Here is a 14856-nt window from a genome sequence, read left to right as displayed (position 1 = left end):
AAAATATTAGGCCACACCCACCTGGGAAGATCTCAGATCAGCTGGTTAGTTTCAGCAGTGATTTTCCTGCATTTTTACATCTTTTTATTTTATTTTTATTCAAACTTACTGCGGAATGTTTCATATTAGAAACATATTTTACGGCGTAGTTTCGAAGACTTTAAGGCAATGCTGACCTCAAAAATGGATCATCTTTATGACAATATGACATCATTCTACCACCCTGTCTGCTAGATCCCCAGCACAGGCACTGATAACAGGCTAACGCTAATGTCATCTGTGTTTGCTTACTCTTAGCTGATTCTGGTGGGACGACGGCAAAAATACTGTGTGCGTGTGTGTGTGTGTATGTGTGTGTGTGTGTGAGAGAGAGAGAGAGAGAGAGAGAGAGAGAGAGAGAGAGAGAGAGAGAGAGACACAGCATGCTGGTGTGCTGTTCTCCATCTTAATGTGTTTAGACTGTGAGTAATAGTGCCAGAGCAGCCGTCTCACCACGCAGTCATACACATAATTGGTTAATGCTTCAAAAGACACATCAGCGCGCACACACACAAACACAAACAAGCACACTCGATGTGTTTAGGAGTGTCTTGTTGGTCAGACATACACACCCTCCACACACTCTACTCCAATGATGCATGGCCAAGAAATATCAAGGAAAGGAAGGGAACTCTGTGTGTGTGTGTGTGTGTGTGTGTGTGTGTACACTGATGTCTAGATGTGGGAATATCTTGATATAAACTTCTGCTCCAAAGAAAGGGAGAATGAATGACGATCTCCTCCTGTTCTCTCACTCTGGAGCTGTTCTAACATCGCTGCCACATCGTGATGAAATTACAGTAATTACGAGATGATTTTACTCTGAGCGGGTCATCTTCTCAGACTTGGAAATTCTGTGTTTCTATGGCAACGTACACAGCGGGAATGTAAAAAACATCTGTGGCAGATTTTAAGATTCTACAAGCTAAACAAAAAACTACATTTATACGGCTTATACATATAGTTTAATGCGTTTTCATACTTACAAAATAACAAATGATCGCTCTCTCTCTTTCTCACACACACGTGTGTATAGTACTTACGTGAACTGACAGAATCCACATACTGAGGCAGATACGGAGCCCACATGTCGATGGTGTCTTTCCTGCCGGACTGACCAATCCTGCGCAGCTCTGCTAACAGCAGGGCCTGGGCCGCTTCCCTCACCTGCAAAACACGCACACACACACACACACACACACACACACACACACACACACACACACACACACACACACACTCAATCTTTACAAGAAGGCTGCTTCCTCAAACACTTCACACACACACTATAAGAAACAGAAGAAAATCATTAAAAAGTCAAATGGCTACTTAAAGGAATGAATTAGGATTGCATATACTCAAAAGTAAAGAGGGTATGAATAAGAAAGATAGTGTGTAAAGCTAGTGTGAATGATGTAAATTTAAAGTTAGTGTAAAAACATATACATTTAAAGCTAGTGTAAATAATGTAAATCTGATGGTAGTGTAAATAATGTAAATGTAAACCTAGTGTAAATAATGTAAATCTAAAACTAGGGTAAATAATGTAAATTCAAATTTAGTGTAAATAATGTAAATGTAAAGTTAAAGTAAATAATGTAAATATAAAGATAGTGTAAATAATGTACATTCAAAGCTCGTGTAAATGTAAATTTAAAGCTAATGTGAATTATGTAAATGTAAGGCTAGTATAAATATAAATTCAAAGCTAATGTGAATAATTAAATTATTGAAGCTTGTGTGAATAAAGTCGACGTAAAACTTGTGTGAATAACAAATGGAAACAAGTGTAAATAATGTAAATGTAAAACTTGTGTAAATAAATGTGAAGCGAGTGTAAATCATGTAAATATGAAGCTAATATAAATGCAATGCAGTTCATGAAAATGTAACAAAGCTGATTGAAAAGGAAAGACAAAAATACATGTACAGCCAGTGTAAATAACACTAACAGTGTATTTTTAATAACACATTTTTAATAAATGTAGCAGTTTCATTAGAAAGTGTGTATGTGTGTGTGTGTGTGTGTGTGTATGGACTAACACACCTCCAAGCAGCGATCCTGCCACCTGCGAGCGAGCATCTCCAACAGGGGAGGTCTGAACTTATCAAGCCCCAGCAGATCAGGCAGCATCACACAGTGCATCGCAGCCAGCTGACTCCAACCTGGCAAAACCACACACACACACACACACACACACACACACACACACACACACACACACACACACACACAGTCAGACAGCACAAAACACATCAATACTTTAAAACATATACACACATAACCTTCTATTAATAAACCTTGGACATCTTGAAAATAAATGAATAAATATTTTTTTGTTTTAAAGTTTTGTCTTTAAAACTTTGCTTATTAAACATTGAGACTAATGAGAAAGACAAGTATCGGTTCAGAGAGAGTGTTAATGAACATAAGGAATGCTGGCGAGGAAACACACTTTAACAAATTTTAAAATGTGCCGTCACATATATTAGAATATTAATATATGGTGTAGTTTTTGAAATGAAGTCAGGTCACATATTCTGAGGATCAAACAAATATACAACAATTAAAACAGCAAAGAAATTCTCAGAATTTCTTTGTGGAGCTGTACAGATACTTACCTACACAAGAAGTGAAGTCGTTTTTATAGAATCAACCATGCAAAGTCTGTCAAAGTGTCATATTTTCCGAACTATAAATCACTCTAGAGTGGAAAACACCATGTGAGGTGAATCGATGAATATTTAGCTTTGTCACAATCATGTTCCGGGCAATTTTATTTCACAAACATTAAAGTGCACAAGTTGGTTTGAATGTTCCTATTTGTGTGTTACATAAAGAATCAGACAACAGGAATAAATGAATAAAAAAGAAAATTATAAGTTCTACCAAAAGGCATAAATAGCAAAAAAAAAAAATAAAAAAAAATGCACCTTACAGTCCAGAAAATATGGTAATTACACATACTGTACATTTTAAGAATTAAAGGTTAAAGGATCATTAAACTGATCGTAGGTGATGATTTGCTCTAAAGTCATCCAGAAAACAAATCCTGAAAGATTAATACAAGCTGTTAAAGTAAAAAATGTAAAGTGTAAAAAAGGTTTTAAAAAAAAAAAAAAAGGGAGGAGACTGAAATGAAAAAAAAAAGCTTTCTTTTAGATTGATTTCAAAGTTGTTTGGGTGCCGATTTTTTTTATTTTTTTTTAATTATTATAATTACCTCCTGAAAAGACATCCTGCTCATATAGTGATTAAAAAATATGTACAGCTGCAATCAAAATGATTCAATCCCCATTGCAAATCAGGTTTATTGTCAAAATGTTCAGACTTTCAGCTGTTTGCAAGGAACAAATCAAACAAATGCAACTGAAATAGTTCAACACGACGAATTTCAGGTGGTTTCCCCAAATTCAACTGAAAATGCAACTTATAATGATTTCTCCAGTTTCAAAATTATTCAACCCCTTCATGGCAAGCGTCTTTAGGACTTAGTAGAGCACCTTTTTGCTGTTATGACCTGCTGCAAACGAGATGCAGAGCTTCTGGCAAGGTTTTTGAGGAATCTTAGCCCATTCCTCATGGGCAATTCCTCCAGTTCAGTAATGTTCCTGGGTTTGCATGCTGCAACCGCCTTCTTCAAATACCACCAGAGATTTTCTAGAGGGTTCAAGTCAGGTGACTGTGATGAACCTGTAGAATCTTCCAGGATTCTTCTGCAACCAAGCCTTGGTGGAATTTGAGGTATGCTTGGGATCATTGTCCTGTTAGAAGGTCCAGTGATGCCCAAGCTTCAGCTTCCTCACAGACAGCATGATGTTTTCTCCTAGGATTTCCTGATACTTCACTGAATGCATCTTTCCTTCCACACACTGCAGGTTTCCAGTGCCAGAGGATGCAAAGCAGCCCCAGAGCATCACCCAGCCACCACCATACATACACCAACATACCTCTGATCCATCGTGCTGAAAAGTTCCAGTTTTGTTTCATCACTCCACAGAACAGAATCCCAAAACTTCTGTGGCTTATTTATATGATTATGAGTGACTTTTCTTGTGCTTTTGGGTCAGTAGTGGTGTACGTCTTGGAGTTCTGGCATGGAAACATTCTGCGTTTAGTACGCACCTTACTGTGCTCACTGAAACCTCAGTGCCTGTTGCCACCAAGTCTTGCTGCAGGTCTTTTGCAGTTACTCGAAGATTTTTCACAACCTGCCTTCTCAGAAATCTGGTTGCAGCCGTTGATAGCTTCCTTTTTCTGCCCCAGTTCAGGTATTTCATACATTTTCTGCCCCTAGCCAGTTCAGGTATTTCATGTGTTCCAGCGCAAGCACACCTGGTGAAACCTAGGAAGCCCTTGATTAGTTGCATCAGGTGTGCTTGATACAACACCTGTTTTGCATATTTGTGCGGTTGTGAGGGATTCTATTCAGGGGGTTGAATCATTTTGAGACTGGAGAAGTCATTATAAAGTTGCATTTTCAGTTGAATTTGGGGAAACCATTTGAAGCATTCGTTGTGTTGAACTATTTCAATTGCTTTTGTTTGATTTCTTCATCGCAAACAGCTGAAAGTCTGTACATTTTGACAATAAACCTGATTTGCAATGGGGGTTGGGTAATGCAACATTCAAATGTAAATAATAATAACGAAAAAAAAAGAATCTTCTGCTATTGTGTGTTTTTAATTACAATTTGACATAATAGTTAATATTTTGTCAAAAGTCATGCTGCGCAATTTAAAAATAAAATTTATATTTTTTATATAAAACAAGAAATTCACACTCATCCAACATTTTCATAATCACATTCACAAAAAACTATAATAATAATAATAATAATAATAATAATAATAATAATAAATAGACTTGTGGTATGTTGTGGTACATTTATTTTTTTATGGCTTGAATGAATTAAAAAGCGTTCATATTCTTTCAAGAACAAAGTGAATAGTTTATTTGTGTGCATGTGTGTTGCACAGTTTCAATATTGTAAAGTCAGCAAGCATGCTGATAGGATTGTGTATTCACACAGCAAGATTCTAAACACAAAAAAAAAAAAAAAAACACATACACAACTGCACAACCAACCAGAATATACAAAGACAAAACCACACAGGAGAAACACAGATGACAAACACACACACACACACTCACTGAAGAGAAGAAAAAAACAGAAAGGCAGCGCAAGGCAGATGAGTTCACTGAGAAAAAAAGAGAAGAGTGAGAAAAGAGAGAGAGAGAAAGAAAAAAGATGGGTGCTTCTCTTTTGTGGTACCTTCATTTACGGAGGGAGAGGAATGAAAGGTGGAGGCGGCGTGAGGCGCCCCAGTGCCGGGTGCGAGAGCGGAGGTGGAAGCGGCGGCAGCAGCTTGCAAAGGAGAGAAACAAAGAAAGAGTGAAAAGGAATAAAAAAGGGGGGAAAATAGGGACAAATAAAGAATACGAAAGAAGAAAAAAAAAGAAAGACGCGCGGCCTCCGGCGGCGGCGCATGAACAAGAGAAAAAGCAGTTAGTCGAACGAAAAAGACGCAGACAAAAACTCTCACGTACACTTAAAGACGCCTGAAAGGTTTTATACTTACAACAGAAGACTTTTTTTTTTTTATGTAATGTTAGGAAAATTCAAGTTCATTATTAAATATATTCTGAAATCTTTCATCTTTTAAATTTCACAATTTTGCACACATTTTTCGCAATAAATCTAGTTACATTAAAAAAAATATATACTATAGCACAAATATAAATCTAATTCATATCTTAATGTGCGAGTCCTAATAAAGTATGTAATTATATGATCAAATCATAAGCTTTTTATGAATTAGTGTTTCTGTTTAGAACTAAACCGACTTTATTATAATCACAGGTAGAAAACATACCTCAGAAAAACTTCTACCAAAACATTCACTGACATCAGAAAGAAGCACAAACAACTAGACAAATAGAATTGTGCAAAAGAAATCTTCACAAAAGACATTTTCCACATAAACACAAACTGAATCTAGCATGGAACCTCAGTGGACAAACTCCACTTCAGATCTCTGCAAGTGGTTGATAGAGTTCTCATTTACCAAAGCAGCTTAATGAAGCTGAAATCCCTGCCTGTGACTGAACAGTAAAGGAACTAGGAATCCCATGAGTACTCCTCGAGAGCTGACAAAGATGGCAGAACGGTGCTGAAGACATGCACATTGAGAACAATGATTCGGAACATATACAGAAACATGGAGCAGCCCATATGAGCAGCAATATAAGACATGAAAAGGTAACCTGAGATCCTCTTTGGTACCACCATGGTATAACTGTTGCTTCATCAGTGAAATATCAGTTGTTTGGTGAAGGTCCTGCCCCAGCGACTGCGGAAGGTCCTGCCCCAGCGACTGTGGAAGTTCTGCCCCAGGGACTGGTGGAAGTTCTGCCCCAGGGACTGGTGGAAGTTCTGCCCAAGGGACTGGTGGAAGTTCTGCCCAAGGGACTGGTGGAAGTTCTGCCCAAGGGACTGGTGAAAGTTCTGCCCCAGTGACTGGTGAAAGTTCTCCCCCAGGGACTGGTGAAAGTTCTCCCCCAGGGACTGGTCAAAGTTCTGCACCAGGGACTGGTCAAAGTTCTCCCCCAGTGACTGGAGGTAGCAGATATCAATCTATCCTAGTGACCAGAAAGCATTCTGTTCTAGCACCTAGGGAAGAGCCTCTGCTAGCAACTAAGGAAGCTTCTGTGCAAGTAAGTGATAAAGATTATGTCCTAGTGACTGGCAAAGGTCCTGCCCTAGTGACTGGTGAAGGTTCTGTAACGTGAGAAGGTTCAGTGCATCACTGGATTCCAGAACTGCCTGAAAGTCATTGTTGGCCTCTTCAGCTAGACCCTTAAGCCTGAAAGGAGTCTTGTTTCTCAAACTTCTTCTTCTTCTTACAAGTCATTTTGGATAAATGTTGTACCGAATGAATAAGTGCAATTCAAAAACAGTTTCCTCTAATTGTGATGCTGTAAAAGGAAGAGTTTCATTGATTGGAGCAACTCTCTCAATCTATTCATTCTCTTTCAAGCCCCTTCATTTACCTTAATGGCTATCTGACAGACAGGAAAATTTGCACGTGCACACACACACACACACAAAAAAAACAAAACAAAAAAAGGCTAGCGTTTGTTTAACCGAGGCTGCGTGACAAGGACGGCGCACGCCGTTGCCTTTCTCCCGGCTCTGGGTTTAAAGAACAACTCTATTAAAAAACACTTAATAAGACAATCTAGGAGTGGTTTTCGCAAACCGATTCGGATCAATACCCGAGGAACCAAGTACAGACAAGAGGAGGAGAGGAAAGGAGCTACATGCGTTGAATAACTTTCATTATGTCTTTAAGCCTAAAGAGCGCGGAAGGATCAATAAGCTCAACGCATCTTAGCGGCCGAGCTCACTTTTCCCCTCTTATGCCTTCTCGCTGATAAACCGCCGAAAAAGGACATTTAGCCTCTTTTTGTCTTTTAAACCAACCGTCGTGGCCTGTCTTTCACTCGGCGTGAGAATTCATCGGACAGGCACGCGTCGGAAAGCTGGCACGGAGAGCCCGATCTCTTGTGCGTTAGAAAAGGCAGAGGTGATTAGCATGTGAAAAAAGGAAAGAAAAAGCCGAGGGCCCTTATGGCGAGAGAAAGAGAACAATAGCGAGTGCCACGTGGCGATTTTCAGCACGCCCCGTCACACTTCCTCTCAAAGGGAGCAAACGGGAGCGTGGCATGAGTAAGTGAACACAAATGATCCCACACGCCACAGCTCTATTGTGCCGGGACAATGGCCGTTCCTGCGGGGTAACAAATTAGGCCACGTGTAGGGATGAGTGTGTGTGTGTGTGTGTGCGTGTGTGGCTAACAGGTTCACAACACTGAGGGTCAAATCAGTTGATTTTTTAAAAATGTGTTCTGGTGGTTTTAAAGACATACACTGGAAGTACAGCCAAGTGCAAAAGTTTGTATACCCTTACAACAAAACAAGGAAATGTAATTTATTCCAACAAGATATTTTGAGTGCTAGGTTTCACTTTTACTTTTTTCCCCCCAGTTATTATCACAAGTAACAAAAATAAATACATACATAACAGTGTTTGTGGTGATTTTAATAGTGAAAAATCAAGATGTTACCAGTTTACTCTGGCAAATCTCTTTCTTATACTCTTTTCTTGACATACATGTTTGTAACTGCACACTGAAAGGGTCATGGCTAAAAGAAATAAATATAAAGATGTATTTTTTTTTTAGTTGCTTGAAGCTGTTTTTGGTTCCTAAATTTTGCTTTATGATTTGGCATGCATTCTTTCTGCAGGATAAACTCGAATTTCATTTCTTTAAATACTGTTCTTGTAGCACCCCGCCTCCCCTCGCCCCCTCCCCCAATGGGGATGAAAACATTTTGCACACAAGCTTACATATAGCACTTTTTTTTAAACTAAATATAAACTATGACCTGGACAATTTCTACAACTGTTCCAAAAAGTAATATCATCCTGTTTTACCTCATATTATAGACATTTTTTTATTATATAACCACCCTCTATGTACATAACCTACAGTGTATGTACAGCAATTTCATCTGAAAATGTTTTTAAATATAAAATTAACATTACATATAAATACAGTGGGTTTGGGGGGGGGGGGGGAGAAACAGTATTCGGACCCCTTCAGTTATTACACACTTTATTACGTTATAGAGTTTATTTAAAAATGGATAAGATGGATTTTTCTGGATGTCTGTCGACACACAGTAATCCCTGAAGACAAAGTGAAAAACACGTTTTTAGAAATTGTGCTTGAATATTGAACACGTGAATACTGAAATACTGAATACTTAAAGGTGTAAGAATTATAAAGAGACTGAAATGCATAATCAAATAATTACATTTTGAAATAGAACTTCATTTAAAAACGCAAAAGTTTACATTTTCCTTTTTTCCCCCCTATGGGTCACTCCTTCATGAGATGCACTAAATATTTTACTAGTACAACGTGTGTGTGTTAGGAGTGTGTTAGGTGTGTGTTAGGGGTGTGCGTGTGTGTGTGTGCGCGCACACATTTTCCCCAGAGGTTCCCCGTGCACCCCAGGCTGGCTGTGTGTCGAGCGGCCATAGTGAAAGGAAATTTCTCATGTTGTTTTGCACTTTTACATCATGACTTTTCCCTTGAGTGAGGGAACAAGAAAGAGCCAGAGATAGAGACAGACAGATAGATAGAGACAGTGAAAAAGAAATAGAGAGAGAGAGAGAGACTCTTTGTAGTTACCTTGTTTGATCTGGGACTGCATTGCCGGGGTGGAGACCTGGGGGGGCGTCTTTTTGGGGCTCTCTGGGGCACCGGGTCTTGGAGGCCTGAAAGACAAAGGCCAAATGAAATATTAACACACTGCTCACAGCTTAAAGTGTGTGCGTGCATATGCCTGTGTCTGTGTGTGTGTTTGTGTGGTGACTTACCAAAGCTCGCTAACACACAAAATCTTATCTTTTTAAAGAGCTAATAATTTACGAAGAACAAGTGACGAAATCCTTTAGTTAGTCAAAATAAAATAAACAAATAAACAAACAAAAACACTGGTTCTTTTGCTGGTTCCTAGTTTTTTGTTTTTTGACTAACTAACTTTACACTAATATATATACAGTACATACATATTCAGTAAATTTTTGAATGAATATTCCTCGGTGAAATATATCACACGTATGCCATAGATCAGGGGATTTCATTTCACACTGGTCAGGGACCAGTCACGGATTATTATCCACACTAAGTGCATTAATACTTAAATTATTACAATAATAAATAAATAATAACGTGAGAAGGCATTCTTGGGTAAAACAAATCCTAGGTTTGTCTAAATTATGCATTATGTTTATTCATAGAAATAATAGATTTGTAATTGGCTGAAAGGTTTTACTACACACATTCCAGTAACGTTACCTGATCTCGTTCACGGCACAATCAGAAAACGTGTCACCTCTATACACGCCTATAAACATCCGTGCTTTATAAAACCGAAGAATCTTTAATAATCGAAGCAGAACCCGAAGCAGTGTTTCTGATGCCACCCGCTCGATGCCGTCTTCTGCAATTATGTAGAGGCTTCACGCTTTCATTACCGCACATAAAAGGTTTTTATGAGTGATAAAAATTATTTATGCTGCAGTTAGGTCGTGTTTATGAGGTGTACTGGTAGAGCCTTGAAAATGGTGGTCAGAACGAGAATCGCTGCTACCGGGTCGAGCTTTAAAAGCCTGACATTGAAAACCTGTCTGGAAGAAGACACCGAGGTAAAGGAATAAATGCAGAAGTGTCTGCAACAGCTTGCACAACGTTCGCAAAAGGTAAACGGCAGCATGTATCAATCCGTCAGTAAAATTGCATGAATGTCAAACGCTTTGGTTAACGGTGATTTTCTTTTCTACGTACTCGTGTGCATAAACTGATGAACCAGCCGTAAATCTCCGAGCACGTTCAGCTGATTCACTTGCAGAAAGCTGAAAATTAAAAAATGGTGACGAAACGGTGAAAGAACGCATCCTAAACACGGCGTGTGCGATATTCTTCCAGTAATGCAGCTCAGCCAATGCAGCGCATCTCCTACCACAGGCACGCGCTAACTCCTCCTCCTTCTACAGGGTGCAATCACTTTTGTCCTAATTAGAACTGTTAATTTAATTGTTGATATTACTTTTGTATTTCCTTGTCTCAGGTCATTAAAGACTTTTACGTTAAAGATTTTCATAAAATTGCTGTGTAATTGAAATGAATAAAATACTTAAACTCAATATGCATATACATATATATATATATATATATATATATATATATATATACACACACACACACACACACACACATATTTAGGCAAACTTGTACGATACGCATGTTTTTCCGGACCTGCCACGGCTCATACAGCACAATTTAACCTCAGTCTAGAAAAGGCGGTCCAAAAGAGCACGGAGACCTACAGCCATATTGAAGGTCACCGGTAAACAACACAAACATCAGATTGAGTTCTCCTCCTCACACTCGCTCTCGCAGCAGCTCGGAATATTGAGCCGTCTGGCTGCTGTCTGCCTGCTGTGTGAAGCTTGTTGTCTGTGTTGTGTTTGTCTTGGCGAGCTGTGAAGTTAGCGAGGATGATGAAATCAGTGATGCGGCGCTCAGTGCGCAGGGTCTGGGTCTGGGGATGAGGATGAACGCCGGGCATTTGAGAGCAGTGTGCAACACACAGGGTTTTTTTCGGAGGATTTATGGGCTTGCTAGTGTGTTTGCTTGATATTTCCACTTGCAAAGCCAAAAAGCCTTAAAATCACTTGATCTTTTACATCAACCAACTATACTGACAAAATAGTGCTCTAGACTGGAGATAATACAACAGCTGGAGATACTACGACATGCTGTATTTTCAAGTGAAACAGCAGGATTGTGTGGTCAGGTTTATGGTTTTATCCATTAGGATAAAAGGTTAGCCGACTCCATGTTTGTTTGGGAACGCCCACTTTTGCTAAATCCCGACTCTAGCACAGCGTTTCATCCTGGCAGTGCGGCCATATTTATTAGTAACAGAGGAGCGAGTGGAATACCAAGGCAAGGCTGAGCATCTCATGGCAGAGGGAGGAGAAACATTACATAAAATGAGTGGCTATTATATTTTCCAAGTCCTGCCCACAATACAAGGTGGTGGGGGGAGGGAAGAAATCACAGCACGTAAGCGGAAGATTATAGACAATGACAAATTTGGTCATTGAAGTGATTAGTCCTGACATGAGGACGTTATTTTATGCGTCCTTTAAACATTTGATATACGCGAATATTCAAAATGTAGTCTCTCTCTACCACCAACAATTTTGATGACATCATTCTGCACTTCAGCTGCTCATCAGATTTTTTGTCCAATCAAATGCTCTCTAGAATCGGAAGTGTCTCGCCTCCAACATTAGAAACATCCATGGTACTAACTGTTAATCCCGGACTGTGAGGTAAGCTAAATGGTATTGGGTGTTCTAAAAGGGGGAGGAGCCACTCGATATCCCACTCCCTGACTTCCTGTTTCAGCGGAAATTACGTCAAAACATCGAATAACGCTGTGCCGCTTCACGGGACTTTAATAAGGCAGCCTAGTCATTCAGAATTTTCGGCATGATTCGATGAGGTGTTCAGTTAATAACTACATCTGAAGTGTACTATTTTGACATACTATTTAAGTAAAAGTAGTATGCCGTTCCAGACACGGCTCGACTGACGCACCACTGCGTACGTATGCGCGTTAGTACGTGGTTTCAGATGTAGAAATCGACAATTTCAAATAAAGTCTGTCTGAAAGCTGGAATAATACGCATTTTGACAACTTGATTACGGTTCACTAAGTAGTAGATACTCACCTGGCTGGCGCTTTCTTCATGTGCTCGCCCACGAACGTGGCGTTGGTCATGCCCATGAGTGTGTTAGCCAGTGAGATGACAGAGAGCAGGTGCTGGGTCGTGACGGCACGTGACACGCCGTACGTGCCCTTGCCTACCACCTCGGAAACGGAGAGCTTCCTGCCCTCGGGACCGACGATGCCCCTCGCTAGCTGCCTCAACAACGAGTCCTTAAAGGTGGGCAGCATGAGGGACATGTGGCCGCCGCGCGAGATCAGGCCGAAGGAGATGGGCGTGTGCGGTCTGAGCATGCCCAGTCGGCTCACGCACACCTCGTCCAGCATGCTGTTCAGGCCCCAAGCGTGCAGGCAGGACATGAAGAGCTTGGCCGTGTCCATGGTCAGGTTGTACTCCAGCAGGCTGAGGGATTTGGATTTCTCCTCACGGCGACGGGCCTCTTCCTCCTCATCCTCGTCCTCGTCCAGCAGGTGCTCCTTGATGTTCTCTTTGATGGTTTCTTTCACCTAGAACGAGGAGCTTGAGGTGTTAAGTCAGCGCACTCTTTTTTATTTTTCTTTCCCGCCCCTTCTCTTTGTCTTTTAAAAACACCGTCTTTATCTTTTACTCATCTTATCGTTTTACTCAGTTAATGTTTGGATTAAGCTTGCTGAAAAAAAAATGTGAAATTAAAAAAATAATAATTTGCAAGCCTCCGTTTTGGTTCTTAATTTTATTTATATTTTTTTCTTAAATCTTTTGTCCGAGTTCGCTACCAATCAGCGCAAAACTCTTTTGATAATTTTTGCTCAACTTATATTATATATTATTTCAAACAGAGACAGATTTTTTCTTTTTTTAGCTATACAAAACCCTCGATCTTATATCTGAAACTTCACACGTCGACTTCCTATTTTCTCAAAATGCCCTGGAGCAGTGCATCATCCTGTGCTTTAACGACGAACCCTTTAAACTGATTTAATTAGCTCCGTCGATTATGTACAACTCCTCCATCTTTATTAATCCGTTAATAAAAAAAACAACAACACTGTCTTGGCCTTGATTAGCACAGAATGACCGGCTCTTGCTTGAGAAATAAATTCGGACACGATTATTATAATTATACACATTTTCCCATAACAGACCCTGGTAATTGAATCTCGTGATGAAACACGATAAATCCAGTAGGAGAGTAACTGAAAAGATCTGAACCTTCGTCTCGTGTCTGCGTACAAACCTGCTTGAAGATCTTGTTGGCCAGGAAGGACCCGCCCTTGTCGGCACCTCCTGGGGCTTTCTGAAGCGTTTCCGGGGACACCAGTGTGGGATTTGGGCGCTGTGCCTCCTCGGTGAGCAACTGGATGATCACGGCTTCCACGTCGAAAAACAGGACGTGCATGTCCGGGTCCGTCATGTTGGTCTTCATCGCCTGCACCACTAGCGCGTTGTGCGAGTATTTAGGCAGGTTGCCCTGTAAAAAATAAATAAACCTTACGTTACATATAGACCGCTAGCTAACGCACTGTCGGTCTAGAGCAATCTGAACTTACACACATAGTCTATAAAACATTTGACTCGTTCGCTGGAAAGTCTTAGTTACTTTTCTGAAGACATTAGTCAAAAAGTTCTCCCGTGTGCACGCTAATCTATCCGCTCCACAGTCTACATAATAATCTCTAATGCTCATTAGCCCCCTAAGCATTCATTCCGCCTCATCTCCTTTTTAAAGCCGCGACGGTTGTAAATTGCCGCCTCGTTAATTGCTATTCGATGTTAATTCAATGGCTGAAGCACCTGCTCTCCATTTTAAACAAACGGCAGGACATTCGGCCGGCGCGTCTCGGACAAAGGTGAGGCAATAAACGCGGAATTGAAGAAAGGATTACAGGAGATCATCCAAACATCACACCGCCTTTACACTTACGATGGACCGTTCAACAGATTTATGTTTATCTATATAATAACCGAGATTAAGCCTGGGTCCGTTCTTCGATAGATTTCCGACTACGACTTGGTGAACACGTGCTCGAACGCAAATACTCAGTGTGCTCGGAGGAAATATGAAAATAGTGTGTGGTATATATATATATATATTTTTTTGTTTTGTTTTGTTTTTTAAATGTCGACTCTGGATCAAAAACATTACAAACGCACAGAACTAAACAGTAACGTGAATTATTATAAACTATAAGAAAGTCTTTTATTTTTCTTACGTTTATTATATCATTTATTAACACCTTCGTCTCAGGTCATAACGCGTCGTCACGTCGTCGTCCTCCACTACGCTTCACGTCTATCTTTATTATGCGTTATGAACTGTTGGTGTGATTTACGTTATAACACCAAGCATCTTTAAATAAAGACATATAAGACATGTCAATTGTTTTGAAACAAATCAACAAGAGAGATGATCAGGAACTCGTAGTACATGACTAACACACACTATAATGATAACTCCAC

At 40.0% G+C, this 14856-nt stretch overlaps 1 protein-coding gene across 1 annotated transcript in view; it reads right to left on the bottom strand.

The window, feature by feature from the left end:
• Nucleotides 1-14856, bottom strand: part of LOC128622570 (WD repeat-containing protein 7) — a 131640-nt gene that overhangs the window by 83472 nt on the left and 33312 nt on the right. Inside the window, exons 15-19 of the mRNA XM_053649188.1 lie at nt 13634-13867; nt 12421-12923; nt 9305-9390; nt 2087-2205; nt 1083-1206 (exon numbers count right to left, since the gene is read on the bottom strand). Coding sequence (XP_053505163.1) covers nt 1083-1206; nt 2087-2205; nt 9305-9390; nt 12421-12923; nt 13634-13867 — 1066 coding nt within the window. The remainder of the gene's footprint in view (nt 1-1082; nt 1207-2086; nt 2206-9304; nt 9391-12420; nt 12924-13633; nt 13868-14856) is intronic.

Source organism: Ictalurus furcatus, chromosome 18, assembly GCF_023375685.1.
Source record: "Ictalurus furcatus strain D&B chromosome 18, Billie_1.0, whole genome shotgun sequence".
In the NCBI taxonomy this organism is placed as follows: domain Eukaryota; kingdom Metazoa; phylum Chordata; class Actinopteri; order Siluriformes; family Ictaluridae; genus Ictalurus; species Ictalurus furcatus.
Note: the sequence above shows the minus strand (reverse complement) of the source record. Positions and strands in the feature narration are given on the sequence as shown.